The sequence below is a fragment of the Falco naumanni genome, chromosome 9, assembly GCF_017639655.2.
Source record: "Falco naumanni isolate bFalNau1 chromosome 9, bFalNau1.pat, whole genome shotgun sequence".
In the NCBI taxonomy this organism is placed as follows: domain Eukaryota; kingdom Metazoa; phylum Chordata; class Aves; order Falconiformes; family Falconidae; genus Falco; species Falco naumanni.
The window spans coordinates 12,927,337-12,937,892 of NC_054062.1; the positions used below are offsets into that span (position 1 = coordinate 12,927,337).

General features: G+C 48.1%; 1 protein-coding gene, 1 long non-coding RNA gene and 1 other non-coding gene across 8 annotated transcripts; 2 read left to right on the top strand and 1 right to left on the bottom strand.

Moving 5' to 3' along the window:
* The first annotated feature begins 288 nt into the window (after nt 1–288).
* On the top strand, nt 289–6,745 carry LOC121094125. 6 transcript variants are annotated; one of them, XR_005829758.1, is made up of 4 exons: nt 289–307; nt 1,643–1,742; nt 5,270–5,379; nt 5,763–6,745. It is a non-coding gene; the product is annotated as an uncharacterized LOC121094125 (long non-coding RNA). The 6 variants fall into 6 exon arrangements; XR_005829755.1 differs by lacking the exon at nt 289–307 and adding an exon at nt 468–556 and having other exon boundaries at nt 1,586–1,742; XR_005829754.1 differs by lacking the exon at nt 289–307 and adding an exon at nt 468–556.
* On the top strand, nt 2,135–2,219 carry LOC121094348. The gene has a single exon (XR_005829818.1). It is a non-coding gene; the product is annotated as a small nucleolar RNA SNORD45 (small nucleolar RNA).
* On the bottom strand, nt 6,601–10,271 carry BLOC1S2 (biogenesis of lysosomal organelles complex 1 subunit 2). The gene is made up of 5 exons (XM_040607319.1): nt 10,138–10,271; nt 9,172–9,288; nt 8,212–8,331; nt 7,646–7,750; nt 6,601–7,129 (listed from the first exon to the last, which is right to left on the bottom strand). Exons 1-5 carry the CDS (start codon nt 10,187–10,189, stop codon nt 7,098–7,100), a joined length of 426 nt encoding a protein of 141 aa, XP_040463253.1. The 5' UTR covers nt 10,190–10,271; the 3' UTR covers nt 6,601–7,097.
* Nucleotides 10,272–10,556: the final 285 nt, after the last annotated feature.

Genomic DNA, 10,556 nt, shown 5'->3' on the forward strand with positions numbered 1-10,556 from the left:
AACGTAAGGTAGAACGACTCCTCAGATTAAAAGCTATTAAGGAACCACGATTTTTTATTATTTGATCCGGCAGTACCACCTGGCGGCCAAGCGTCGGTACTGCAGCCCTGACGCCGCGCATGCGCGGTGCGCGTCCCCCCTCGGCGCTGCCGGCAGTTGTTAACGGCATCGCGATCCCGCGCTGCCTGCGGGGTGGTGCCGCGGGCCCGCTGCCGCCCCCCGGCACGGAGCTGCCGCTGCCGCCCCGCGTTCGCGGCCAGCGCTGGCCCCTGCATTGCGCATGCGCAGGAGCAGCATGGCGGCGCGGGTGCGGGAGGGGAGCGGGGGCACGGCCCGGCTGCGGGCTGGAGCTGGGCCGGCCGGGGAGAGGCGAAGGAGAAGGAGCCCGGGGGCAGGCGGGCAGCAGCTGCCTCCTGCTGCGGGCACAGAGAGCCTGGCCCTGCTGGGGGGGGGGGGCACCAGGTCCGTGTGTCACCCACAGCTTGGGGTGGCCCCGGCGCGGGAGGGAGCGGCGCGCCGTGTCCGGGAGGCCGCGTCTTGCGAGGAAGGAAGAGCTGTGAGACACCCGGGGGTTACCGGGGTGGGGGAGCCGAGCGGCCGGCGTTCTGCGGGAGGGAGGGAGGGAGGACCGAGGGGGAAAGATGCGTCTGAACTGTCACATTTTCACAGCGGTGCCAAAAGCGAGAGCTGTGGTGAGTCCGGGTCTGTGGGACCCTGTCTCCTCTCTTGTGTGCCCCAGGCCCCCCTGCCCCTCCTCTGCGCCCCCTCCCCTTCCCTGTGCCGCTGTGATTTTGTGTGTGTGTGGGGGGGGGGGTGACCCAGGCTGGACCGAAGCTGCTTTTCCCGCTCCCCCTCCTCCGCTGGACAGGGGAGGCAAAATAGAACAAAAAGCTCACGAGTCGCGGTAAGGATGGGGAGAGCACTCAGCCATTGCCTTCGCGGGCCTAACAGGCTGAACTTGGGGAAATGAGTGCGATTGATTAGCAGTCAAGTTGGAGCAGGAGAATGAGCAGTAGAAGCAAATCTTCAAAGCACCTTTGCTCCAGCCCTCACTTCTGCTGGGCTTAACTTTACTCCCAATTTTCATGTCTCCTCCCAGCAGGGGAACAAGGAACAGCAGCTGCGGTCAGTTGATCACACGTCTGTCTTCTTTCTCCTCCTCAAGCTTTGCTGTCCAAACCCATCGTGTTTTGATTCCCTGTAGCTCTCCGTTCTGTTCTTCTGCCCTGCTCCCTCTTACCTTGTGCCTTTATATCTCATTCTGCTGCTCCCTTCTCTTTTACTCTCTCTTTTGTCCTGCTCCCTCTCCTTCTCCCCTTTTCTTCATCCCATCTCTGTCCTGCAGCCCATTGCTGGTTTTCCATTTACATCTCTGTCCTGATCTGTATCTATCTCTTTTTAGGTTTTCGTGCCCCCCCACACCTGCCTCCCCCCAATTTCTCTGGCCTGTGCCTGGTGTTCTTTTCCTCCCTGCATCTGTACATGCTGCTTGGGGTCCAGGGAGATGTCTGGAGGCGGGGGGGCACCTCAGGAAGGTCTGTGTCCAAACAGGCACTTACTACTGTGGAATTCTTGACTTCCCCAGGCATGGGAATCTCCCAAGCCAACACCAGAACTGTTGTTTTCTTGGTGGTTTTTAAAGGTGACACCGTGAAAGGATGGGGTAAGAAAACCTGGTACCCTGAGCACATCATTTCCAGAGAAACATGTTGCCTATACACCTTCATTTGGGAGGAGGACAGGTGAGTACGTTAAGTGTTGACTTGTTTCAGTGCAGCTGTGCTTTTATTAAGAGGAATAACCTCCTCTGTTGAGAGTTAGGGTTTGCTTTTTTCTGAGAATTCTGCCTGTCTGTTCAAAGTCATTGATCTGCGTGCTTTTCCCTTGAGGAAAAGGACCACATCTCAGTCTTATTTATTCACTGTGGCACGCTCTGTTATAGAATAAATTTCTCACCATAAAACTCTGGTGCTTCCAAACGGCAGCATGGTTGTCTGCATAATTTATCTGTAGTCCCGTCTCAAGGAACGCATTAATGGTGTTACGAATTATAAATAAGGTAGCTTCCTGCTGTAGGAAGACAGTGTGTTGGGTTTGAAACCTTTGGGTAGGACAGAAGGAGGTTGCCACCCTGGGTCAGTGGTGAGTGCTGGCATGTGTTGTCTGATCTAGAGTTGATGGCTGTCATCACTTTAGCTCTAGAATTACTTGGAGACCCAGGGAACTCCAGTTCCCTTAAGCTGCAACCTTGGAGCTTTTCCAGGCAGTGGGATGAAATTCCTGTCACAAGCTCTAAGGCACCTTAAAGAGAAAGGAGGTACAGTTTGAGTTTTCTTCCATGTAGGCATCAGGGAGGTACAGCTCTGAGCTTAGTACTGGCTGCTACCAGGAGACGCTTTCAAGTGAACTGAGTGCGGCTCTGGATACCCAAAGCTGGACAGGGTTGACAAATGCTGATGTAGAGTTTTGGTGGTAAACTTAACCAGCCTGTCTTAACAAGCAGGCATGTTCTTTGTTCGCAAGCACTGTTTAGTCCCACCTAGGCTTCCTGAAAGTTTGAAGGGCCGTGGTCACATCTTCCCTTGGTCACAATGAACAGTTGCCTGTGCAGATTAGCTTTTTAAGGAGCATGCTGTGGTTGTATTTTCTCTCTTTGGCTTTGCATTTGGGAAATAGTGTAACAGTTACAGCTCAACTGAAGGAGCACGATACCTCATGTGGCAGAGAAGGAGACGTGTTTTACTAATTTTTTGGTGTGTGTCAGTTTGACCCCAAAATGACATTGTGTCAAAGCTTGTGGCCAGGTTCCGCTGTAGATGTTGACTTGTGGTATGAATGACTCCCAAGTGTACTTTAGGAGAGCTCTGTTGGTGTAGATGTGCTGAGCAATCGTTCTGCTGTGTGTGTGCCTGTTCTGGTTTGGCTTCCAGGTATGAGCATGCAAAAGATAACTTGCAACTGTAGTCAGCCTTGCTCTAAAGTCAGAATGGTTTCTACTGCTGCCTGGATATCTGAGAGCCTCCTGAATGTTTCAGGCAGGCCAGGAGTTGTGCCCCAGTATTTCTGAGAGTCCACAGCTCTGCAGTTCTCTAGAGGAGCACTACAGGTAAGGCTGTAAGATCCCAGAGCTCTTTGCAAGTTACACTAACGGAATTTCTTTGGATATATATTGGGATACATATGCCAGCTGAAAAAGTATTGTTTGCTTGTGTGCCCAGTAAACACAGATCACTTGGGTGGTCATGTACACTTGTCAATTACTGAGGAAATTTCCACCCATTGAATGGAAAAGGAAACAGTTCAGAGGCAATGTTTAAGGTTTGGGGGTTTTTTTGTTTGCTGTAAACCCTGGGGTTTTAGCATTTTGTTCCATATTGTCTGTTAAAGAAAATGTATTTTTAATTAAGAAATGTAACGTGCCAAAGCAGCTAAGTGGCAGAACCAGGCCTCGTCCCTAGCGTAGCCCTAATCCAAGGCTGGTTTAAAACCCAGTCCAGTTGATCAGTGGGAGAACAGAGAAACAACAGATGACCAATTTGTGGACACAAGTGCTCTCAAACGCAGGTGTTTTTAGAAAAATTGGTGTATGTAAATAGGAATTGCTTGTTCAAAGACTAAGCGGGCTTGAAGGAGTGAGTGAGTTAAAGCAGGCAGAAAGAAGATCACGATCCAAGGAGGAGCTTGGAACCAAGGCAGAGACTGGAACCTAGGTGGTCAATCAACTGGGACAGGTGATAGATTTGCAGAACTGACAAGACCAAAGGAAACTTCTAAAAAACTTTGGACATTGACTAATGATTTTATAAGCGTATATAAGCTGTGCTGCATCCCTTTGTTCTTTGCCACTCACTGAGGTGGTGGCCCAGCTCTGAGTTGTGATTAAAGCAAGCCCAGTGGTACCCACATCTATGTGAACTTTTCGTTAACACTGGGAGTCATCTCAAGACAGAGCAGGGCTGCCATATACCCAGTTTGATAACACGGCGTGGATCTGTGGAGTCTGTCTCCCATTGAGGGTCTGAGCATATAGTCCTCATCCAACGAGGGGCGTGGACTTGTAACTCACTGGCAGTGTGCTGCCATTAGAGCATGGACTGTGTCCACGCCGTGTTCCATTCTATGTCCGACACTTGATTTGGAGATTATCTGCCATGGCCAGAACTTACTTGGCTTGCTGCCATGTGATAGGACAAGACACTGGCACTTAGGGCTTGATACTATTTTGATCACATGGAGACAATCACAGTTCTCTAGACAGCAAATGGCCAGCTCTCTGTTGTAATTCCTTGGGATACAATTCTGTCACCCTTTCTGTGCTGGTTTTGGCTGGGCTGGAGTTAATTTCTTCATGCTAGCTGGTATGGTGCTACATTTTCGATTTGTGCTGGAAACTGTTGATAATTCAGGGGTGTTTTAGTTATTGCTGAGCAGCGCTTTCACAGAGTCAAGGCCTTTTCTGCTCCTCACCCCACCCCACCAGCAAGGAGGCTGGGGGTGCACCAGAAGCTGGGAGGGGGCACGGCTGGGACAGCTGACCAAAGGGATGTTCCATACCATATGACATCATGCTCAGCATATAAAGCTAGGGGAAGGAAGGGGTAGACATTCGGAATTATGGCATTTGTATTATACATGATGGAACCCTGCTTTCCTGGAAGTGGCTGAAAACCTGCCTGCTGATGGAAAGTAATCAGTTGATTCCTTGTTTTGATTTGCCTGCCTGCACAGCTTCTGCTTTACTTATTTAAACTGTCTTTATTGTAACCCATGAGTTTTCTCATTCTTACCCGTACGATTCTCTCCCCTATCCCACTGGGGTGGGGAGGGGAGAGCAGCTATATGGGGACTTGGTTGCCAGCTGGGGTTAAACCACATCACCTTCATCTTGGCCTCTGCACCTAGCTAGAGTGCAGGGCCAGCTGCATCCCTGCACTGGGGAAACAACCCCTTTGTGTGCGCCAGCATCCACTCTGTCCCTCTAGCACCATCTTCCCAGAAAGAGCTGGTAATCAAAGAGATCACTAGGCTGGAAGATCAGTGGCCTTGTTTCAGTCCCAGAACAACCTGTCCTGATAAGCATTTCGGTGGCTGGGGAGCTCTAGATGATGTCCATCTATCCAGAACCATTTCCAACCCAAAGTGAACCTGTAAATTTTCTGTTCTTAGAGATGGGTAGAGGCCAGGGAAGGGGACTTACAGGGCATCAGGGATGAAGCTCCCAGCCACATGTAAGTGCTATATGTTATAATGAAAATCTTCATTTTTCCAGGGAAGAGAGGAGCTCCAAGCAGCACCCTCAAGCTTTTACATCAGCAGCCAAACATCTGTGATTCTCCCCCACAACGGCAAAGAGAAAGGATGATACTATTAAAAACATTGGTGAGTCTGGATGAATCCTGTCAAGCTCTTGGTATCATCTACAGATACATGAAACACTAGAGAAACAGGACTTTTAGACTGTCTACCACGTTGTGGTACCACTTCCCAACATCAGAGATCACCAAGCAGGACACTGTTCAGGCTGCTGCTCACATGCCAGTCTCTAGGCACAAAGGTTTCACATCTGCCTGGCTAGATCCTCTCGTCCAGCAGAGCTGAGAACACACTAAATGATGATCTGTCATGTTTTAAAGAGGCTGCTGTTCTACACGTAAAATTTCCTCCAACACAGAAATGACAACTCATCTGTTGGTACCTCATCCTGTTGGGTTGGAGGACATTGCTTTCATAACGATACTAAAATGTCTCACTTGCTTTCACAGGTAGAAAAATCGCCAGTGAGCTAATGAGGGATTAAAGCACACAGATGCAAATGGCTGGATACCTCTGGGAGACTTATTCCTGTTCTATAAAGATGCCAATTCCAAAAAGGCTTTTCTTCAAAGTGAACTCAACCCTCTCTGAAATCCTAAATCAAGACCATATAGAATAGTATTTTCTATTTTAAACTCAGAATCTTTAAAGTCATGGTGAAGGCTGTCAAAGGTCATCTGCTCTACTGCTTTTAAACAGAACGAGGGAAAAGTACCCATTTTCACTATTTACAGTGGCTGTACACTGACTGACAGCATTTTGATCTTCACCACATTGGCACCTGACTAGAAATTCTAAAGAGCCAGTAGGAAGTTTGAACTACTGCTTTCCTACATCAGCACTTGTACTATCCTCGACTGCAACTCACTGAAAAGCCAGCTTGATCAATAGGTACAGGAAAAAAAACCAGTATTTGAATACCTGTTCAGTACAAATGGCTCTGTTAAACTGGCAATTTGGAACACTGTTTCATCTGGCAAAGCAGCAGCTTTTTTTGCTGGGCATGCCTCTTCAAAAACTAACGGGATCAAAATTCACTGGTAAAGCAGAGGAAGGATCTGCCAGGTTAACCAAGCACATGATAAAGCAATACTTCTTGCAATTTCACCTGAGGTCCAGACAGTCAAAGAATATAATTGCAGGAATACTTGATAAAGAGTTTAAAATGTTCTCTTCCATGGTCTCCACTAACTGGAAGTTTATTAACAGACCCTTTGGGGGGTTGGGCGGGGGGAAGACAACTTACATAATCTTTCCAACAGGAATTTGAGATTCCAGAGAGACAAATGCAGCCAGTTGTTTTATTGCAAATTTATAGTACTTCATCTCTCTATTTCAAACAGATAAAGGTGGATACCAAAATGAAGTGTTTCCAACACCATGCTCGTGACTCCAAAGGCCCAGGTATCCTCTCAATGCAGAGCTCAATGAAGAAAAAAAAAAAAGAAGTTTAGGTCCTGCTGCTACTCTTTATAGATTATGGAGGGCATTTCCCCGATAGAGTATTTCATGTGGGACACGGGACTTGCACACAGATAGCCAATATCAACATACGGGTTAGGGACAGGTTTCTACTTTTCACTGCAGAAAACTGAGGCAACAGAACCTCTTGAGAAAAGGAAAATATTCAGTCTACTGAATACAGCCTACTATATTCAGTAGACGGAAGTTACCAGTCTTGATGTTAGCTGGAAGCAAATCCTTGTCAACATACAGAATTACTGTTGTGCAACTTAAACCAGTCTGACTCATAGCACAAATCCAACTTAAAGATTGTTGTAATTTCATCGTTTCTCCAGTTTTTTGTACTTGGCTTCTGCAGAAGGAAAAATAACAATATTTTAGGACTAGATAAGTAAAAGCTTTGAGTCCTGTAAGCTGCTATACATCTTAAAATTCAAGTTAATTTACAGTAACACTCAGGGTCACTTTTTATTACAGCATTTAGGCAAATATAATTGTACAATAAAATTTTTTAAGAGCCAGGTGCTTGTCAGACAACTAATACTTGGGTTCCTGGTGGAACTGTATGAATCCCTCTATCTGCAGAATTAAACATTTGTCTTTATAATTTGGGTCAGTGCATATTGTAAAAGACAAATCAAGCCTCACTAGTAAGTTGTAGTTCAATAACACCTGTACTTGTCCACCTCCATAAACTTGTTATATTAATCTTTTCCCAACACTTACACTTCACATAAGATGTTCATTGCCTAAAAGCGGCACAGGCAACTCGGCAGCTCATATTTGTTAAGTAGAGGAGATTTGCCTTTTTAAATCCCCTTGCAAGGGACTATGCTGCTATGTAGTAACAGTAGAGGACAACATTTACCAAGTTTTTTGGAATATGCGTCCAATTTATAAGCTGCCTGCTCCAGAGCTGCAACCTGTTCCTCAATTAGGTTGATTTGTTCCAGATATGGCTGAAGAGCAGCATCTTGAAAAAGGAGAAAAATCGTACCTGTCAGTTCTCAGTAATTCACTTCCAAGAATGTTTCACACTTGAAACACAAGAACTTTTCATTACATTCTTCAATTAGAACAATTTAAAAGCTCCCTCCTTCCCCCGCCCCAAAATCAAGTGTCTGTACTGAGAGCCATGTCCTGGCTACAAGTAACAATACAATGTGAATCAAAAGAGGTGTTACTTTCCATCAGATCCAAAATTTGGGGTAAAAAAGGACATAAATTCAGATGTGTTTTCTCTTATGCTAGTCTACATCATGTGTATAGCTGTAAAGAAATACACAAGATCGGTACTGTATAGCAGCACATCTATTTCACTGCATTTTCTTTCCTTCATCCCCTAATGAAGAGTGAAATATATGACTCTCAGATGCTTCATTTCCCAAACAACTGTACTGTTCGTTAGACCTCTACCTTATTCGGTCTACTTACATTTTTGATTTAAATCCTTCAGATTTCTACTGATGTTTATAGCAATATCTTTCATTTCTAGGTACTTCAAGCTAGTCAGCTTATTCATGTTTTCCAAGAGTTTGTAGTCTTCACTGGTGGCTTAAAAAGAACAGAGTTTGTTTTAATTAAAAGTTGATGTGGTTTGAATTGGGTGCAGACTCTTCAAGAGGACAAAGAGATTTCAAACCAATAGCTGAACATAACCAAGAATAGTATCACAGGTATTAGTATAATGCTCTACAAAAAGAGAGGTAATGTTTTGTGTATTGTAAAAATCAATTGGACTGATGAACAGCTATTCACTTGCAATTTGAAAGAAAAAATTACTGTTTCCTCACATTTCTACTCTTATTCTGTTATTTAAACACTTATGTTTACAAAGCTGACAGCACAAATCCAGACTGGAAATCTGTACCATAAACCCTTCAGGTCCATGCGCATCAGTAGTGCTGTGGAGTGCTTTCGAAATTAGAGCCTATGGAATCCACTAACTTGAGCAGTGTACTTTGCTCCCATTAATGTTGCACAGCAGTTTATTCTAAAGCATGAATGTTGGAAATCACGCATGTGATCCTTGCTCTCACTCAGAGACAAAATAGCTGCATGCGTTCCACTCTCTACTGTGCTTCTCTTCTAGTCCTTCTTAACCTAGACCCCTTTTGTTTGTTTGTTTTTCCATGCACAAGCTTCTGCAAGACTAAAAAGAAGTATTTTTAAGTTGATGATATCCCGCTGAATTATCTGTGCTATTCCCGGACTTAATTAATATGATTAATACCAGTGTTGTTAGTCGTCTAGCAACATGCCAGACCTGAAAAGCCAGTCTTGCTGGATATGATCTAAATAGGTATAGTTTAGACAAACTACACAACAGTTTTCTTTAGAAGAAAATGAAAAGAAATAAAAACTTACCCGCAGGTCAGTATTGCAGTGCCTTACCTGTAAGTTCACCTGTTAAATAAGTGGCCATTTTGTTGAACATGTCTTTACAGAGTTCATTGATGTCTGCCTCTGCTGGTTCCTTAGCTTCCTCTGCTGTTTCAACAGCGGGATCCTCTGATCAGGGTACAGGCATGACAGGGTTAGGGAAAAGTTGGCAGATACAGAAACACACCATCAAGATGACATGGGCCCGTTTCTTTCCCCTTAAAATTGACTACACCTACTTCCCATACAGGTTGTCTACCCTACTGAGGGGTAACAAACCTAGGCGGCTTCCTTGAAGTAGCATCAAGATTATTTCAAAATAAGACTTTAGGAAGCATTTAAGAGGAGACAGGCACCTGGCCAGACCACACTTGCAAGTATCAGCCATCTCCCATGCTTCAACGACAGGAAAGGAATCTGGGGACCACTTCTGGGTGACGGGCACAAGGCTACTGATGTGTATTTGTAGTCGCTGATTCAGAATAGAAGAACCGTCCCCCGGCCCGTTTCAGGAGGGGCCACAGGTCCCCGCCTGTGGAAAGCGACAACCGCCGCCTTTCTGCTGCACACCCCTTTCTGCCACGGCTGCCTCTGCTCCGCTCCCCGCGGCTCGGCGGCCCCTCTCCCTCAGCCCGACGGGTCGCTCCTCCCTTCGCCGGCCGCTTGTGCCAGCCAGAATGTGAAGCTGCCCCGAGGCCGCGGCTCCCGGCAGGCGGCGCGGGGGTCGGCAGGCTCACGGGGGCGAGCCTCCGCCGGGCTCCGGGGGAGCGGCCCGCCGGCCGAGAGGCAGGACGCCATGGGCCCGCTCCGCACCGGCCCGCACGCCCCCCGCCGCGGGGCGGCCGCTGCTCCGCCGGCCCGGCCCGGCCCGCCCCTCGTCGCGCCGGCAGCAGCGAGCGGGCCACAGCCCAGCGGCCAAGGGCCTACCTGGAGACCCCGGCCCCGGCCCCGGCCCCGACCCCGGCCCCGGCCCCTTACGCTTGGCGGGCCGCGCGGCAGCCTCCAGCAGACCCTCCGTCGCGGTCGCCATGGCAACAGGCCCCCTCCCGCGGCGCCCGCTTCCGCCCTCTACCCCGCGCAAGGCCGCGGCCCCGCCCCTCGCCGACCGGCCGCATGCGCGCCCGCGGGCGGGGCGGGGCGGGGCGGGGCGGGCGCTGGCGCCAGCTGCGGGAGTAAGCGGCTTTCATCGCGGCAGGAGAAAGACGAACCGCGGTGTAAAAATGAGCTTACTTTCCACCAGGTGTAAAAGGCAGCGAGGCAGCACAGAAGCAGCGCGGCTTGCGCTTGGCGTGGCTGCGGTGCCGGTTTCATCGTTTCCCTCTAACACCACGACTGAACCATCCATTGCAGGAGCACCAGAGTTCCAAGGGGTGTCGCTCGCCCGGCCCTCAGGGAGA

Excerpts from the sequence above, each read along its gene's own strand:
- BLOC1S2 (XM_040607319.1), bottom strand. The coding sequence starts at position 10,189 with ATGGCGACCGCGACGGAGGGTCTGCTGGAGGCTGCCGCGCGGCCCGCC. Across the intron at positions 9,289-10,137 it reads TGCCGCGCGGCCCGCCAAGC|AGGATCCCGCTGTTGAAACA; the intron begins GTAAGGGGCCGG and ends TACCCTGATCAG. Across the intron at positions 7,130-7,645 it reads CGCATATTCCAAAAAACTTG|AAGCCAAGTACAAAAAACTG; the intron begins GTAAATGTTGTC and ends TTCCTTCTGCAG.